General features: G+C 35.4%; 1 protein-coding gene across 2 annotated transcripts in view; it reads right to left on the bottom strand.

The window, feature by feature from the left end:
- MYO9A (myosin IXA) overlaps positions 1–18,342 on the bottom strand; it is a 196,558-nt gene that overhangs the window by 69,092 nt on the left and 109,124 nt on the right. For both annotated transcript variants that reach the window (XM_004687622.2, XM_012728607.1), the window contains exons 17-25: positions 17,216–17,359; positions 15,565–15,604; positions 14,721–14,843; positions 11,081–11,161; positions 9,358–9,468; positions 8,335–8,457; positions 4,250–4,399; positions 2,590–2,909; positions 430–2,034 (exon numbers count right to left, since the gene is read on the bottom strand). In XM_004687622.2, the coding sequence (XP_004687679.1) occupies positions 430–2,034; positions 2,590–2,909; positions 4,250–4,399; positions 8,335–8,457; positions 9,358–9,468; positions 11,081–11,161; positions 14,721–14,843; positions 15,565–15,604; positions 17,216–17,359 (2,697 nt within the window). The remainder of the gene's footprint in view (positions 1–429; positions 2,035–2,589; positions 2,910–4,249; positions 4,400–8,334; positions 8,458–9,357; positions 9,469–11,080; positions 11,162–14,720; positions 14,844–15,564; positions 15,605–17,215; positions 17,360–18,342) is intronic.

Here is an 18,342-nt window from a genome sequence, read left to right as displayed (position 1 = left end):
CTAGTGAATCCTCTCACTGCCCCTGTACCTCTGGCCTATAGCCCAGTCCTGTATGCATAAATAAATAAATCTTTTTTAAAAATGATGAATTCCAAGGACTTTAGGGAAAGGAGATGAAGAGTTGTTTAATGGGCAATAGAGTTCATTTCCAGACACTGTATGCTTTCTCCCTTAGTAGGGAGAAACTAAATATTAAACTAAAATAACTGAAAAAAAATCTGTTATCTGTTCACAAAGATCCCAGGGATTAGTTATAGGCAATTTCAGATGGCTGGTAGAGCTAACAACTAGGGGAATTTTCTTTTTTTTTTTTTTAAACAACAAAGAAAATTGCTAATGTAAGCAGCACTCACTGAAATACTTGGGACTGTCATAAAATTCTCCAAGATGTTTCCCACATATATAAGAATAAATAAATACTTCACTTACAAGGAAATATTTGTATTGTCCTTTGGTGTGAAGAAAATCTCCCTAGTTGTTCCACTTCTGGACGAGTCATCAGATTTGTGGCTATAACACTGAATGGGCTTGAGATGGTCTCTTTTTGAAATGCGATTATTGGAGTGTTTAGAGGCTGAATTCAGTTGGGTTAACATTTTATCTTTACTGGGTAATTCCTTGACAGTACTAGATTGGCACGAACCTCCTTTTCTTTCAAAGAACATGGTCACAGGTCGGTCCTTCATGGGTAGGTGAGTAGAGGAACTGCCTTTTGGGGCAAGAACTGCATCTTTAGTAGTTACTGACTGAGATCCTAATATACTGGATTCTCCCTTTTTGGGTGTATTTAGGATGAGGAGGGAAGATGGTCTCTCCGTTCTCTGCTTTGATTGAAGGAAAGATGGTGCCAGAAGAGACTCACCAATTCTTGGTGTTTCAATTGTCTGAAATGCTTTACGCTCCTTCTCTAGAATATCTGTTTGCTGTCGAATCTGTTGCATCATCTCTTTTTCATTCTGTTGCTGCAACTGCTTTTGCCTTTCTTCCTTCTCGGTATTTAGCTTTTCTAACTTCTTAAGCACAGTGTTAGAAGAATCAGTATTTGAAGAAGGGACAACTGCATTTTCTCCTGAGAAATGATACTTTCTGGCTTCCCCTCTGATATCCAAAGGAAGAGCTGGAAGTGTGACTTCACTTTCCAACACTTTGTTCCTCTGGATACGGGTATCTGGTTGAGAACTTGTTTTCAGTGGATCTTGTTGAGGAATATAAAAAAATGTAGGCAGACTATTGGAAATAAAGGAGTCTCTCACTTGTGGCTTACAGGTAACAGATTCAGAACTGCAGAGCAGCCTGGCCTTCGTAGTCCCATTCTTCAAATAAACTGAGTTAGAGGATGTCCCATTTTGAGGCACTATCGATTTAGTCTCAGTTGAAGTACTGAGGGCACTGTTCTGTGAATCAAACATTGGACTGGCAGATATCTCATATGACAAAGGCTGCAAGTCCTCATTATCTAAAATTATGGACTCTAATTTGCTCTTTTGACTTTCCTCATAGCTCAGAAGTTCTAAGCTTCCATGAGAGCTTTCACTATCAGGTGTACCCTGCAGAGACTGAAGGCCTTCAGGTATCAGTTCCGTGGACCATCTACGTTCCTCTGAAGGAGACACTCCACCGAGAGAACGGACTTTCTGCAATTCTAAGCTAAATATAGCTTGTTCTAGTTCTCTCATTCTCCGACTTTCTCTTTTAGCTCGTCCTACTTTCTTCTGGTGGAGATCCTCCAAAGACTTAGGCCTTTCTCTTACGATTACATCTTCCTGCAAGTCTATACCACTTTGGCTTCTGGTTCTTTCCTGTCGCTTGTTTGGGGAATCCTTCAAACCGTCCAATGAACTTTCATGGCTAATGCGATTACTCTCTATCACAGTTTTACATTCCTCTATGGCTTGAACTCTGTTGTCAAAAGAACAATCCTCCCATTCTGAAGGGTCTGAACCCTGAATTTCCAGAGGTCCATATGACTCAAATTCCAGCAACCCAGGTTCTAGTTTTGTTTCTTTTACTTTTTGTTCTTTTAAAGCTTTAAATCTATATAAAAACATGGGGAAATGGTTATACATACCTCTTTGATTATCACTGGAAAAAATACATTACTGATAAGAAATAAAGTCAGTCTCAAAATTTTCTTTTTATATAGTATCTGAGTATTTCTTTAACTTGGGTCTACATTTCATAATTTTCCTAGTTCCATGAATAAGATTATTTTCATTAAATGTACTATACCTAATTGGCAGAGTAGTCTTAATGACTCAGAAATAAAAATCTAACCTTTATTTCTTTTAAGATAAACCTTAAAAATGAAACTAAAGTTTCTTAAGTTAAAAACAGTTAATATTGCCCAATTTTAAAGATCCAATCCAATGTAAAAGTTTAACTTTTAACACAGATCACACAGGCTTTCAACCCAATTGAATTCACTAAACATTTAGTTTTTATTATAGACTGCATAGTGTAGGCCAAAACTGCTACATGTCTCCTAGTCTAGAGAAGACTAATTGTACAAAAACAAGTTTGGCAAGTATTACAAATAAACAAGATACTTGGGAAGAGTGTAGGAGTAATTATTATAGCAACAGAAATCACCTTTGTCTTGCTCTGAATCCTCTACATGTTGATTGTAGAAGGATAACTTTGTTCCTTAGTTCTTGATACTTCTTATTTTCCCTATAACCTCTCCATCTTGTCTGAATGCAGAGGGCAGCCAAATGCCTCTGCCTATAGTGCTCCCTCCATTTCTGCTGGATGATGATGGCTGCAGTCCTCAGTTCCAAGTACCGTTGCCTTTCTAGGTATGCACGCCACGAAGCTTGGAGGAGAGAGGCTGCCTGAGCTATAACTAAAGTATCTTTCTGCACAATTTCATCTCTGGCTTGTTTCTGATTTAGGTACTTTCTCCAGAATCGCTGTGGGAAAGACAAAACAATGGAAACTGTAACATTTCATCTAACATGTTTTTCAAGGAAAAGAAAAACAATTCTTAGGCTATAATTAGAAATAAGTAGCTAAACAGAGACACTGTGTCACTAAAATAAAAAAATTCTTTCCCAGATATGCTTGACTAAAACAAATGTATTAGAAAATATAACCTCAATTAAGTTAAATGTAAAATGAAAAATAATTAAAATTTGTTGATGCTGTTATTTCCAATAAATTAAATTTAACAAATTATATCCTCATGCTATAATCTATCAATGTTAATGGCTTTAAAGTTAACATGTTTAGGACCTTCCCTGGTGGCAATACAGGTTAGGATGTAGCACTGCAAGCTAGCTGTAGCCACTTCAGTGCAAGTTCAATCCCTGGCCCCAGAAGTGACCCACATGGCTGGGCAGACCTCTCCTGTCTCACTTGCTGCTCCCCTCAGCAGTGTATTTTGTCGATCTGCCTGTTTTGCTCCCCACTCTGTCTCTGGTGAATCCTTTCAGCGCCCCTGCACCTCTGGCCTGTACACCAGTTCTGTATGCTTAAGTAAATAAATCTTTAGGGAAAAAATAATAAAGTTAACATGTTCACATTTCAAAGATGAAATACTAAAGATTTTCCTGTATAAATTAAAAAGCCAATGATACAAATCACTGAAACAAAATAGATGTATGAAAAAAAAGATCCCTATCAACCAAGTACATAATAATAATAAAGTATGTGGGCCCTCCCTGGTGACACAACGGGTTAGGATGCAGCACAGCAAGCTGGCCACAGCTGCTTCAGTGAGTTTGACCCCTGCCCCGGAGGTGACCCACATGGCATAGCAGACCTTTCCTGAGCCGCCTGCTCCCCTAAGCAGTGTACTTTGTCTATCTGCCTGTTCTGCTCCCCACTCTGTCTCTAGTGAAGCCTCTCACTGCCCTTGCACCTCTGGTTTGTACCCCAGTTCTGTATGAATAAATAAATAAATCTTAAAATTATAATGATAATAATAGTGTAACTTTCAAATACCACTCAGAAACTATTAAATAAAAATTCTACAAAAACTAAGAAACAAAACCCCTTTGCCCCAACTCATACTTCATAAGAAAAAAACTTTAAGCTTAATTTACATTAAATTCTGTCAATATTTACTAAGTCATTTATTATAACCAGGTATTCGGTTGGTGCTAAGAAAATTTCAAAAATGAATAATACATAATCTCACCCCTATAGAAATTTCCATTCACATTTATATGTTTCATTGTAATAAAATTTTGGTTACCAACACAAAGATCAAGTAAATTACCACTAATGCAAAGAAACCTTGTCTTCCTACCTGGATGATAATGGATGCCTGTCTCAGATTCAGGAAATGCTGTCTACACAGCAATGCTCTGAACCATCGTTGCAACAATATGATTCTGCGGAGCACTTCTTGATGAAGTAGATCTTGTAGGTGTTGTCGTTCCTGCTCCTTTAAAAAGACCTATCAGAAGATGAAAAATGCAACATAAAAAGACATTTATAACACAAAATGAGAAATATGGTATTAGAGCATAACAAATACAGTGGAAGAATTGTAAAAGCCATATTGACAAAACATTTCTATCAATTTATCTGGTCACTTTTAAGATAGAAAGAAGACAGGAAACAGACACCAAAATGCAGGAAGGGAAATGGTAATGTGAGCATGAGCATAAAAATCCCAGTGCCAGAAATTGTGATACATTATTCTCTCAAAAAATTCACTGCTGTCATGAGCCAAAGTACTGCTGGTAATATGTCATATTTTATTAGGGGTTTGGGGTGCAGGGGAAAGGAGAATCATAGACTGAAGTTTGATCACAATAGAAATAAACCAACAATAGCGGTCTTTGTTGTACTCAGCATGTATCAAAGGCTTCTTGCTGTCCAAAGCTACTAATCAGTTTAATTATTTGCTCTATGATTCCATAAATTAACCTTTAGGGACTGATGGAGATATAAAGATAATGTATACATCGTCCCTTAATAGGGTATATACTCCCCTTTAGACACATACTAAAATTTGTAAATACATTGTTGTTCATCTTGTACAATGTTTTATTTCTCCTTGTGGGTGTTCTGATAAACTTAACCACCACCATGAACCACCACCAGAGACTTTTGTGCTCTTCCCTTCCATTTTGATCCCTTTTTTTCCCCTGGCCTTGATGAATGTCTCCAATTTAGTGTTTGGTAGTTTTGTCTTTTATTTTTCCAAATCCCTTGAAGGTTTCCCTATATTCTTCCTATAAGTGAAACAATCCAGTATTTTTCTTTTCCCTTCTGACTTATTTCACTGAGCATAAACCCTTCCAGCTCTATCCATATTGCTTTAAAAGACATAAGTTAATCTTTTTGATTGGTGGATAGTATTCCATTCTGTAAATATACCACATCTCCTTGATCATCATCTGATTTTTGGGCATTTAGGTTGTTTCCATATTTTAGCTGTTATAAATAGTGCTATGATGAACATAGAAGTGCAAATGTCTTTTTGAATTATTTTTGTGTCCTTTGGGTAGATTCCTAGGAGTGGAATAGCTGGGTCATATGGTAGATCCACACCTACACACAGCTTTCCATAGTAGTTGGACCAGTTTGCATTCCCACCAGCAACTTAAGTGGGTTCTTTTTTCTTCACATCCTCATCACCATTTGTTGTTAGTTTTGTTGTTGTTGTTGTTTTTTAAGATTTATTTATTTGTACAGAACTGGGGTACAGGCCAGAGATGCGGAGGGTGAGAGGATTCACCAGAGACAGAGTGGGGTACAGAACAGGCAGATCGACAAAGTACACTGCTGAGGGGAGCAGCGGGCGGGACAGGAGAGGTCTACCTCGCCATGTGGATCTCCTCCGGGGCAGGCAGGGAATCGAACTCATGCAGAAGTGGCTTAAGCTTCTTTGTGCTGTGCTTTAACCCGCTGCACCACCAGGGAGGGCCCTTGTTGTTGTTGTTTTTAATGTGAACCATTCCTACTGGCATGAAGTGCTATCTCATTGTGGTTTGATTTGAATTTCCTGTAAACATTTTTTTCATGTGCCTATTGGACATTTGCATTTCTCTTTGAATAGGTGTCTTTTAAGCTTTTCTGTCCACTTTTTGAGTGGTGTTTAGTTTTTGTTGAGTTGCATGAACTCTTTGTACATGTTTGATATCAGCCCTTTATCGGTTTTGTGGAGTGCAAATACTTTCTCCCAATCTGTAGAGATTCTCTTTATCAGTTACTATTTCTTTTGCTGTATAGAAGCTATTTAGTTTGATGTAGTGCTAGCAGTTTATCTTTCCCTTCATTTTCTTTGTTTAAGGTGAGGAATCTTTAAAGATGTTTCTGAGATATATGTCATAGAGAGATTTCCCTATACTTTCTATGTATTGTATGGTTTTAGGTCTTATATTCAGGTCTTATCCATTTAGAGTTGATCTTTGTGTATGGTATGAGGTCGTGATCTAGTTTACATTCTTCTGCATGTAGCAGTCCAGAGACTATCTTTGTTCTTACACTACCATTAAAAATATTTTTTTATTATAACAGCTTATTTTTACATCTAGTTGTAGTCCCCGTGGGCTTCCCATCACCAAATCACCCGTGTGCCATCACTATAGTCCTGTGCACTGCCTGCTCTCCCCACCCTATTTTTGACCCCCTTTCCCACTCCACCCCCATAAAATGTGTCTGGCATATAGTTGCTTATTACTATTATTTTCTCCCAGTCCTTTATGCTCCTGCTTTGAGTGAAACCATCTGGTATTTTTCTTTTTCTTTCTGGCTTATCTCACTAAGCATGATCCCAGCTCCATCCATGTTGCTGCAAAAGGCATGAGTTTATCTTTTTTGATTGCTGAGTAATATTCCATTGTGTATTGTACTGCATCTTTTTAATCCAGTCATCTACTTTTGGGCATTTGGGTTGATTCCAGGTCTTTCCTATTGTAAATAAAGCAGCAATAAACATGGGGGTGCAGGTGTCTTTATGAATCAGTGTCTTTGTGTCTTTTGGGTAGATGCCTAGGAGCGGGACTGCTGGTTCATATGGACGCTCCATTTTTAGCAGTTTGAGAAATCTCCACACAGTTGTGCATCGTGGTTATACTAGTTTGCATTCCTACCTGCAGCGCGGGAGAGTTCCTTTTTCTCCACATCCTTGCCAACATTTGTTGTTGCTAGTTGTTTTAAGATGTGCCATTCTCACTGGTGTGAGGTGATATCTCATTGTAGTTTTAATTTGCATCTCCCTTATTACAAGTGATGTTGAACATTTTTTCATATGCTTGTTGGCCATCTGCATTTTCTCTTTGGAGAAGTGTCTTTTTAGCTCTCCTGTCCCATTTTTTGATGGGGTTGTTTATTTTTGTTGAGTTTCATCAGTTCTTTGTATATCTTTGTGATCAATTCTTTATCGCTAGTTTTGTAGGAGAAAATTTTTTCCCAATCAGTGGGATGTCTGTTTGTTTTTTGTAATGTCTCTTTTGCTCTACAGAAGCTCTTTAACTTGATATAGTCCCATCTGTTCATCCTTTCCTTCACTATTGTTGTGTTGGGTGCTGTATCTTCAAAGATGTTACCGAAGTGTTTGTCATGTAATGTTTCGCCCATCTTTGCTTCCAGGTATTTTATGGTTTCCATTCTTATGTCTAGGCCTATAATCTACTTCGAGTTGATTTTTGTGCATGGTGCGAGGTAGTGATCAAGTTTCATTTTTTTTGCAACAGCTTGCCAGTTTTTCCAGCACCATTTGTTGAACAAACTTTCTTTGCGCCATTGTATCTTCTTTGCTCCTTTGTCAAAGATTAGCTGCCATAATCCTGTGGGTTTATATGTGAGTTTTCTATTCAAATCCACTGGTATGTATGTCTGTTCTTGTTCTAGTACCATGCAGTTTTGATTATTATGGCTTTGTAGTATAGCTTGCAGTTTGGGATTGTGATGCCTCCATTCTCCTTCTTTTTAGTCATGAGAGTTTTGGTTATTTGAGGTCTTTTGTGGTTCCATATGGATCTCATCAATATTTGTTCTATTTCTTTGAAGAACGTCATTGAGACTTTTACTGGGATAGCATTAAATCTGTACATTGTTTTTGGTAGGATGGCCATTTTGATGGTATTAATTCTCCTGATCCATGAGCAGAGGATGTCTTTCTAGTTCTTGGTATTTTCTTGTATTTCTTTTACCAGTGTTTGTAGTTTCTTTGTATAGGTCTTAAACTCTTTTGGTAGGTTGACTCCCAGGTATTTGATTCTTTTTGTTTTAATTGAAAAGGGGATGATTGTATTTTTTTTATTTCTGCTTCTGATTGGTTGTTTGTACACTACCATCTTTTAATGAACATTCTTATAAGCAAAGATCATTGCTATTATTTAAATACAAAAGTGCAGTCAATTTTGACATTATATTTACCATGGATTTTCCAACTTGATAATTATCTTGGTTAAGATTTATTTTCCTGAAGAAATCCTGAATGTTAAGTTTGGATGGAATAATATCGCAAGGAAGTAGTACATAGAAGTGGCTCACAAAATCCTGGAAAATGAAAAAGAAGTTGTAAAATCACAACAGAATTAAATGTAAACAAGTTCACTGTCTTTTAATTGTTCCTTTATAATTCTTTTTAAAAGGATGAAACCAGGAAAATACTTGTTAATTTAAAATACAACAATGTTTGGTTGGGGAATAGATAGTTCTACATATTTTGTTATCAAAGGAGACTGGGAAAAGATTGGAATAAGTTCATTATTCCTTAAACAAAATGATGGTAAAGACCAAAAAATAAGTTATTTAATAAGAATCTGAAATATTTAGCCAAAAAATAAACAGAGGTGGCTGCTATTACAAGATACATTGAAAATACCACAGGCTTTCTCGGTTGCAGGAAAATTTCAATACACTTTTGCGATAGAAACAAACAGTAAAAAAAAGAAAAAAACAACCACCACACAGTAGTTGAAAGGCATAGTTGTAAATCTTGTGGATTTCTTAGAAATCTTTCTAAGAAAACTTCAGAAAACCTAATGTAATTCTTTTGAAATGAAATAATTCTGATTGAACTATTTAAATTACTGGTGTAATCAGTGTGAAGAATTGCTATATTATGAATAAACAACATTAGAAAACATTCAGATCAAAAGAACCTCGTAGATTTTACTATAATAGAAGCTTAAGGAGACTCTTATTTAAATGAAGTGAGTATTCTATACCCCCTTCTATTCTATTGGGTTTTCAAAATAAGTCATGATGCATTTTAACTTAAAAACATGTAAAATATACATCATGATTTTTCTGACAACCCAATATATACAAAATATGAAAAGGAAAGGAAGAATTAAGGGAACTAAATTTAAGTGATCCCCAAAAAGAAAAACTAAGCAAAAAATAATTTACTTAATGTGAATATATATTAAAATATCACTATAAAAGTACAACCTGGAAAGAATATTTGCAGCTATATCCTGATTGGCGAATTCGAACTGTCTCCAGCATTCCAGTATACCGAAGCTGTCTAAGTACCAAGGCATCATTGAACCGTAATGGCAGCTAAAATATAGCAATGGGGGGAAAAGATTAACTTGTAAGAATTGAACTCCAAATTAAAATGTATCTTAGCAGTATGGATAACTTTTGAATATCTATATATTAACTGGGGGCTGTCCAGTAAGCTATTGCAGGAGAGAAAACAATTTTACCTCCCCAGCTGGCAGCTTTGGTAAAGTTCTAACTGCCTGCCTTTAGGGAAAAGAGAGAAATGAAGTTTTGGGGCTTTTCTAGGAAGCTTCTCTTAAAAGCTCAAACTGAATCTAGTTGCTCACTGAAATGGCTACATGTTTATAGTATACTTGATGTAAAATCTGTAACAAGATTAACCTTTTTATAAAATTAGTGACTTTATTTTTTAATATTATGATTCTATATCTAATCTCACTAAGAAACTATACAAACAAGCCCAACCATTGCCTTCAACTGAGAGCTGATAAATTCTATTGATGACTAGTACAGGTTAAGAGTACTTTATTTTCCTATGTAGATTTTGAGGATGATACCAGTATGAAACAATGAAAAACAAAAAGCTCCTCTAGTCCTTGAGCATTATTCTCTTTGTATAGGTATTAACAAGGAAAAGGCTAATGGTAGATAATCACTTCCTACCAGTCACGACACTGTCTCTTTACCAGGTATACTTTTAGACATTCAAAATATGTATTTGGAGTTTCTAATATATTTCCTTTTTCTCTAAATATTATTTTCAATGATCCCCTAAGACAATCCCACATATTTTATTAAAGAAAAAAGTCAAATGGGCATTTATGTTGAACATTGTAGTTCACACTTACCTAGTGTTTATTTTGTATCCTGAAATAATTTATGAACTAAACACTTTGTGTATCAATGTCTCAATCACAGTAACTAACCCTGTATTTAACTTTAAATAAAATGATTTATTTTATTTCTAAAAGAATATTTACTAAGCATGGATAAGGAACATTCTAACTTTAAAGGTACTGACTCAAATATTCACTAAACACTTTCAGGTTGCCTCTGCAATTGTAGTGTACTGTTACACACATGAAAACATTTAACCAAGAAATGTTAAGTAACTCATCTAAGGTCATATAGCTATAAACAGCAGGGGTGGAGACAGGTGAATATAATTCCCACTACATTTTATTTGTTTTTACTGGGAATATTTTTTCCTATGATAAACATAAAGATAACATTGTTTAACATTAATCAGGTATGTTCTGCAGAACTTTAATTACAGGAACTATCATAGATAACAGAAAGGAATCAAAAATGTTCACAGAATCTCCCATGTTTTTACAGAGACGAGAATCCCTAAACATGAAAATGCTACACCAGTTCTTCAAGAATGATAGTTTAGATCCCAGTAGAAAAGATTAATCTTAGGGCTGAAAAAAGTTGCATAAAACACTTCCTATATGCTATGACCAAGAGGTAGGTGTTTGCCTCTCAAATTCCAGAAAGATTAAATGCCTCATAGGCTAATAACTGCAGAAATTAGAACGAAATGCATACACAATATAACATGCTTTGCTACAAAGAGTATAGATAGCTCCTCCCTCCGCTTATAATCCCTAGAAAGAATTTAAAGCTTCATTTGCAATAAGCTTATCTAAAAGTTCTTATTTACCTTTTCAGCATTAGAACGAATGCATTTTACAAAATATGGTTCTGCTTGACCAAGTGTCTCCATCAACTGGCTTAATGAGGCCTGTGATTTAAAGGAATATAAATTATCATGTTCTACCATCCAAACTAGCAAATGAGTGATTTAAATATACACAATAATGTTGACAAAATATAATAAATTAATGCTATCTAATAGTAGGTTTGTTTCTGAAAAGCAAGTTATATAGATTCCTATACAGATTACATTAAGATAAATAAGGATGATAAATTAGTAGTATCTAGAAGTACTACTAATTGTTGCAAATTGTATACATTCCCATACAGATTACATTAGATAATTAAGGACAAGTTTAATCTTAAAACTGATAGCCTGGCAGCAGTAAATACTACAAGTGTATTTTAGATATATTGATAGATGTATTTCAGATACAATTTAAGCCTAGAATAATTTTTATTCTTTACATTTCATGAAACCATTTTATCCAAACTCATGGATTCTTACAGTAACTGATTCAGCAATTTGTACCTTACCTATTTTTTTTTTTCAGATTAGTCTAGATAGAAGTTTACCGACCTTTGTATCTTTCCAAAGAGCTAGCTTTTTGAACTCACTGAATTTTCTCTATTTTTATTTTCAGTGTCATTGATTTCTGTTTTTCTCATTTCATTCCTTTTGCCTGCTTTAGGTTAATGTATTTTCCCTTTCCTAATTTCTTCAGGTAGTAGCTTAGATAATGAAAAAGAGAAATTTCTCTTTTTACTTGATACACTGTGATAGCTGCTTTGCACAAATTTTGTTTTTTCATTTTTATCCCATTTAAAATATTTTCTAATTTCTCACCTCTCTGACTCTTTTATTACTTAGATGCCTATTTTCCAAATATTTGGAAAATATCTTTCTCTTACTGATTTCCACTTTAATTCTATCATGAGCAAAGAACATATTTTGTTTTCCAGTATTCTATTTACTAACTTTTTCATCATATCTTTTCTTTTCTGGGTATGGCTGCTCTAGGTATTGCCATATACAATCGTGCAGCCTACTTAGAGTGGTACTCTAAAGCAAAGCACAGACAACTTACAAACATATCCTGTTACTACCATCATTTCTACTACATCAACATACAAACATTTTACAGTTACATGTTCTTTCTCTTATGTTATTGAGGTATAACATGCATAAAATAAAACACTTAAATCATTGATGCCATTTTAAAAAGCACAACATGAATCAAAACTTTTTTTAGATTAAGATGAAGCAGTTGTTAAGATTTTTCTTCCAGTAATTTTGATATAATGTTTGCTGTTTTGGTTTTGCTTCCAGATTTTTTCTTTTGGCTTAGACTGATAACCTATTTTCCAGGAATGGAGGGCTTTTGTTCACCATGCTGGATAATGCTTGGTTGTTTTGCTTCCAAACTAGAGCCCTAAAAAACCTGTCATGTGAGGCTCAGCATCCATACATTTGACCTTCATTACCCAACAAATAGTTGACAAAAAGGCAGAAATTGTCGGGGAGAAAGGATGTTCTGAATAAACTCCACAAGCAGGTTTTATGGTCTGCATCCCCACCCAAAACCAAAGAGATCCAAGATACCAAGGACTAAGAATCACATAATGTCATCACCACCAAAGGGAGGGTTGCTGGGAACGGAGGGTGGAGTTAAGAAGGCAGGCTTGGCATATAACTAGACATATGGGCCCTGGGGGTGTTTAATTTTGTTTCAGCTTTTCAGCATGCTACTGGGGTCCCAGCTCAGAAGAACTGATAAAACACATTCATTAATTTATCTTTCTCTCTTTCTCCCTGAGTTGTTCTTCTCTTCATACCATTTTTTCTGAATAAACCTTTGTGTTGTGTGTGCACTTACAGTTGAGTATCATTAGTAGGTCCCTTTCAAGCATGCAGGGGAGGACCCACAGGCAGGCCAACCCATTTCACATTTGGAGTTGTCCTGTAATAAAAGCTGGATGTCATTCTTCTCTGCCATTTACACTTTCCTCACCTGTTTACAATAAACATTTTTATTTCTCAGAATTATTGGAGGAAAAATTAGAAAATGATTTTCTTATTCACGCATTATCTGAAGTATCAAATGTAAAACTCATTACTTCTTTAACATTTAACAATGTATTAGAAATGATGGAGGAAAGAGTAGAAAACCTAAAGGAGCATGACAAAATTAAAACCTTAGTCACACAAGGAATTGGGGTTAGGGGAGTTAACATGACCATTAACCAGCTATAGAAATCAAGATCCTTAGGCTCCAGTGCCTTATCAAAACGCTTAAGAACTGAGGAGATATCAGACTGCTGTAGGGAGCACAGACCTGAAGGTCAAGATAAAGAGATTGGGCCCATTGTGGAATTTCCCATCCCTTTCCGATTCCAGTTATCCCAAATTAGTAGCAAACAGGCTACTCCACAAAGGAATGAGCCCCTCCCAAAGAGAAGGGTATATCATTGCAGTCTCTGCCCTGGCACGTGGCAGTAGTCCTGCCCACCTAGGTGAATCACCTAGGTGATTCTTTCTGCTCACTCTCTCCCTCCACAGAGCAGCAGCCTCCTGCCTACTCCAGTACCATGCCAGGGCTTCTCTGCACTGACTTTCCTCAGCAGAGGCAGCTCTCCTCAAGGCTGCCAACCCTTAACTATACAAAGCCTCTGTCAGCAAACCTGTCCTTTTTGGGGGCAGCCTTTCTGTCTTGTCTGTGTCTAAGCAAGCATCCTTTATTCTGTCACATTTCCCTAATAACCCTATTATTTACATACATATAACTAATGTCTCTGTCTTGTGGAGAAACTTGCCTAGGAAACTTACTACCACATGCCTAGGAAACTTACAACCCTAGTGAAACCTTTCCCAGAGTGAACCCAAGGACCCTAAACTCCAAATCTACTCAACTCCAAAAAGTATATCAGAAATTCTAAAGTTTATTTTGAAAGTTATATGGCTAAATGATTATGATCATATTAATCCTAAATACTAAAAGGAATTGATTTATATATGTATATAAAACTAAAATTAAAAAAAAAAATTCCTACAATTTCATTTAGTTAAATATTTTGAAGTTTAAAATCTGGCAGAAAAAACTAGTCATTATGTTATAGGGCAACCCCAATGTGAAATGGATTACCTGGCTGTGGGTCCTTACCTACACAACTAAAAAGTACTTATAGTGAAACTCAACTGCAGGTACACAGAAACGGATAGTAAAAGGTTTATTTACAAAAAGGGGAAATGAAGACAGGAATGACTCAGGGAGAGATAGAGAGATAAATTGGTGAATGTGTTCCTAGGTAGGAATAGCACGCTGAAAAGTCGGAGAAAAGCCAAACACCCCCCCAAGGCCCACATGTCAGGTTATATACCAAACCTGCCTGCTTAACTTCATCCTCTGTTCCCAGCAACCTTTCCTTTGGTGTGATGACATTATAGAATTTGTAGTCCTTGGAATGAAAAAGAAAAGCTGCTTACACTTTTTAATTGTTGGGACTTCTCTCCAAAATAAGGAGTAAAGCATGACTTTTTAGTGAATGAATCATGCCCCTTTCAGGCATTTTTACCCATCACTTTGACCTTTCAGAGAAAATATTAACAAAACAAAACCCTCTTCATTATAAGTAAAATAGGAAATAACCTGAAATTGGGCACTGATGCTGGGAGGTTTCTTCTTCTTGTGTAAATGAAGAAGAGACTTGGTAATGCGATCCTGCAGGGTCAGTCTTGTCAGGTGCTTTAAAGAATTTACCTCTAGCAAGTTCTGAAAAGAAGGGAGTGGGGGAGGGTCAATTTTTTTTCACATTAAAAATAACAGGAAAAACAAAATTACACCAGTTTTCATTATTTTGTATCTATAATGACTGTGCTAAATATGGAAGACTGATATTCAACATCAAGATCCTTTCTAACCTCTTGCTTTCCAGTAGAAACTTACCAGCTAAAAGGGAAATTACAGGGCCTCCGTGGTAGCTCAAAGGGTTAAGTCTCAGCACTATGAGCTAACTAACCACAGCCACTAACCACAGCAGGAGGAGTCAATCTCAACCAAGCAACTGACTCACATGGCCCAAGCAGAACCTCTCCTACCTTGCCTGCTGCTCCCCTCAGGATAATGATGACAAAAGTTAAGGAAGTATTTCTTAGAAATTACTCAAAAATCTAGTAAAATTCAAATTTGATCTTAACCTGACTCTAAAAGATCTTATGTAAAGATCAAACAAAAATTTACATTTATATTCAGATGCTTTTCAGACCCTAGAAAATAAGTTATATCACAAATAATATTTACCTGAACCATTAAGGCTGGCCAGATCACCCAGTGTTATTTCTAAAATGTCTAAAATAGACTAGATTAATTGAGTACATGCAATTAATCTAGTCTATTTTAGACACAAATAGTTATATCTTTGACTTATAAAGATTGTCTTCATGAGTAATAAAAAAATTAATATTCCAATGGAAAAGAGTTTCTCCAAACTTACCTTGGGAAGGCCAGGCTTGGATTTGAAGTTTCTGTTTCTCCTAAGGAGACAAATCACCCATTATAAAAAGTTACTGCAGAAATGAATGATTTCAAGGTCTCTAATGAAAGAAGAGGTATACATTTGCAATATACAGATCTTCTCTATGGAAACACTGATTCAACTAAGCAGGCATGTTTGGGGGAAAAAAAGAAAGCAAGGAAAAGAGGAGAAAGAGATGCCTGCTCTGTTACAAAGGAGTCAACAGATTTAACAAGTGTTATATATTCAAAATAAAAGTGTTTTTTTTAAATGTTGGTAGGACTCAGCATTCTTATAAGCCACAGTAGTTTTGTTTCTGTCATTTCAAGGTTTCAAATACATGCTTAATGAATTTTTTAAAAAGTGCTTTTCACTAAAACTTATAATTACCTACTTTTGGAAATTAAATTTTTTTTTTAATAACTCCATAAAATAATTCAATCAATACTTTTATAAGGCTATAAAAAAAGGGAATAAGGCCCAATGCTTCTGAATATAGGCTGAGTGAGAAACACTTGGGCTGGAATCTAAACTCTAACTATTGAATTAGACATTGATTTCATTATATAACAATTAACCATGAACAACATGAGTTTGAGCTGTATAGGTCCACTTATGTATTTTCATGTAAACTTGTGTATCAATACAGTATAGTATTATAAGTGTATTTTCTCCTTATGATTTTCTTAGTAATAGTTTCTTTTTTCTAGTATACCTTATTTATTATAAAAATGCAGTATTAATATATATAACATGTAAAAGATATGTTAGTTAACTGTTTATGTTGTCAGTAAGGCTTGGTTAACAATAGGCAATTAAGTTTTGATGGGGTTCAAAGTTATATGCAAATCTTGATTGTGGGACTTTGTACCCCTAATTCCTGGGTTGTTTAAGAATCAACTGTAATATAAAATGAAGGTATCATCAACTTCTTAAGAGTTATAGAGAATAACTGAGTTAATTCACAAATCTGGAATATAACAAAACTTACAAAAATTTAATTATTAAGATTGTTAGCAGTGACTTAGGAGGGGATTAAGGAATTTAAGCACATCTTTAAATAAGTTACAAGAAAATATATTTGGAAAGTATCTGAAATATGATGATGTGGTAACTATTAAAAGCATTTTACTAGCCAATTATGCATGGTTATATTTATGTCCTCATACCAGTTCTATGATCAGGTAATGAATAAGGACAGACCTGCTTAAGAATTACATACCACAATACATGGTGTCTCATTCACCATTTTATAGGGGGTTTTCATGCCAAATTTGTTAGGTTTGTCAGAATTAAAGGATCATTTCAGCTAAACACTAGGAATTCTAAAAAGAGCTAACAGCTTCTTCTCTCTGCAGATGTAGTGTCTGTCAAAAAGTAATAAAGAATCATCTCCATAATGGGTAAATGCAACCATAATTCTCCTGGTGAAGTTAAAATAAACAACAACAACAAAACACCTTTCCAATGTGTGAGGTTCATAACTCTAAATATACTGACCATTTTGAAGACTGACTTCGCTCAAAAATCTACTCATGAAAATAATACTTTACTACCACTCCTTTTATTATTTAGCCAGAAATTTGAAACAAGTCATCAAAAACTATCTACAGTATTGATTAATACTAACGTGAGAATTCCATGAGCTCTCTCCAAGAGTTTGCTGCTAGCTGAATTAGTGAATATTCCTTCTTTATCAAGTAGGGAAGTATTACTTGAAAGTCTGTTCTGGCGAATCCCAGTTCTGCCACTCCAGGCAATATCAAATGTATCACTGTAAAAATTTAAAATGGTACAATTTGTTTTAGCTCCTTGAGACATCTCTAATTAACACTCTAAGTTGTTTAATAAGTAAAATAAAACTTAAGCACTAGAGTTAAAATCGTAACAGGCCTTCCTAATTTGCATAATATTAATTTCTATCTAGGTGGTCTTATTCACACACACACATTCATAAGCACATGTCCATTAAAATTAAGAACTATTCTAAGCCCTGGAAATAAAGGAATAAACAGAACAGATAAAATTAGAGTGATTACAAAATAGTTAAAAGGGTTTTTTACCAGTAAAGATAGCAAATTGGACACAAACTTGGGTTTCTCCATAAACCCATAAAAATATTAATTTTTTAAAATTTGTGATTATTGAGATAACATCTGACACTGGCTTACAACCCTATCTTTTAGGCATGTGGGTTCATGGACCTACAAATAGACATTATTACACCAGGCCCATCACCAAATCCCCAGTAGTCAGTCCTTAACTATTGTCCAATGGCCTCCTGTCTTTATACACCTTACCTACTCTTCTTCCCCCTCCAGTAATCTCAGTTCTGCAGTCATATTTGAAGGGTTTGTTTCAATATGTTTTTTATCTGTTCCTTTGCTTCTTGATATTCTACATATGAGTGAAACAATCCAATATTTGTCTTTCTCCTTCTGATTTAGTAATTTTTAAAGAATAAACATTTAAGATTAAGAAAATGTGCTAAGAAATAACACTAAGACATTTTAGAAATATGCATGTGAAAGCAGATTACTTTCTCAGGAGGACCCAAGAAGCAATCCTAAAGTGGAGAGCTGAGAAGCATTCCTTTTTGTTTTGCAAACTCCCAAAAGGCTCAGAGTGGATGGTTCCAAGAACTTCTAAAAGCAGTGGAAAAGGTGGATTAGAAATGAGAGCACAGGGCCTCCCTGGAGGTGCAATGGATTAAAGAACAGCATTGTGAGGCTATCACCAGCCACTGCAACACTAACT

This window comes from Condylura cristata, unplaced genomic scaffold (assembly GCF_000260355.1).
Source record: "Condylura cristata isolate star-nosed mole 26May11 unplaced genomic scaffold, ConCri1.0 scaffold00023, whole genome shotgun sequence".
NCBI lineage: Eukaryota > Metazoa > Chordata > Mammalia > Eulipotyphla > Talpidae > Condylura > Condylura cristata.
Note: the sequence above shows the minus strand (reverse complement) of the source record. Positions and strands in the feature narration are given on the sequence as shown.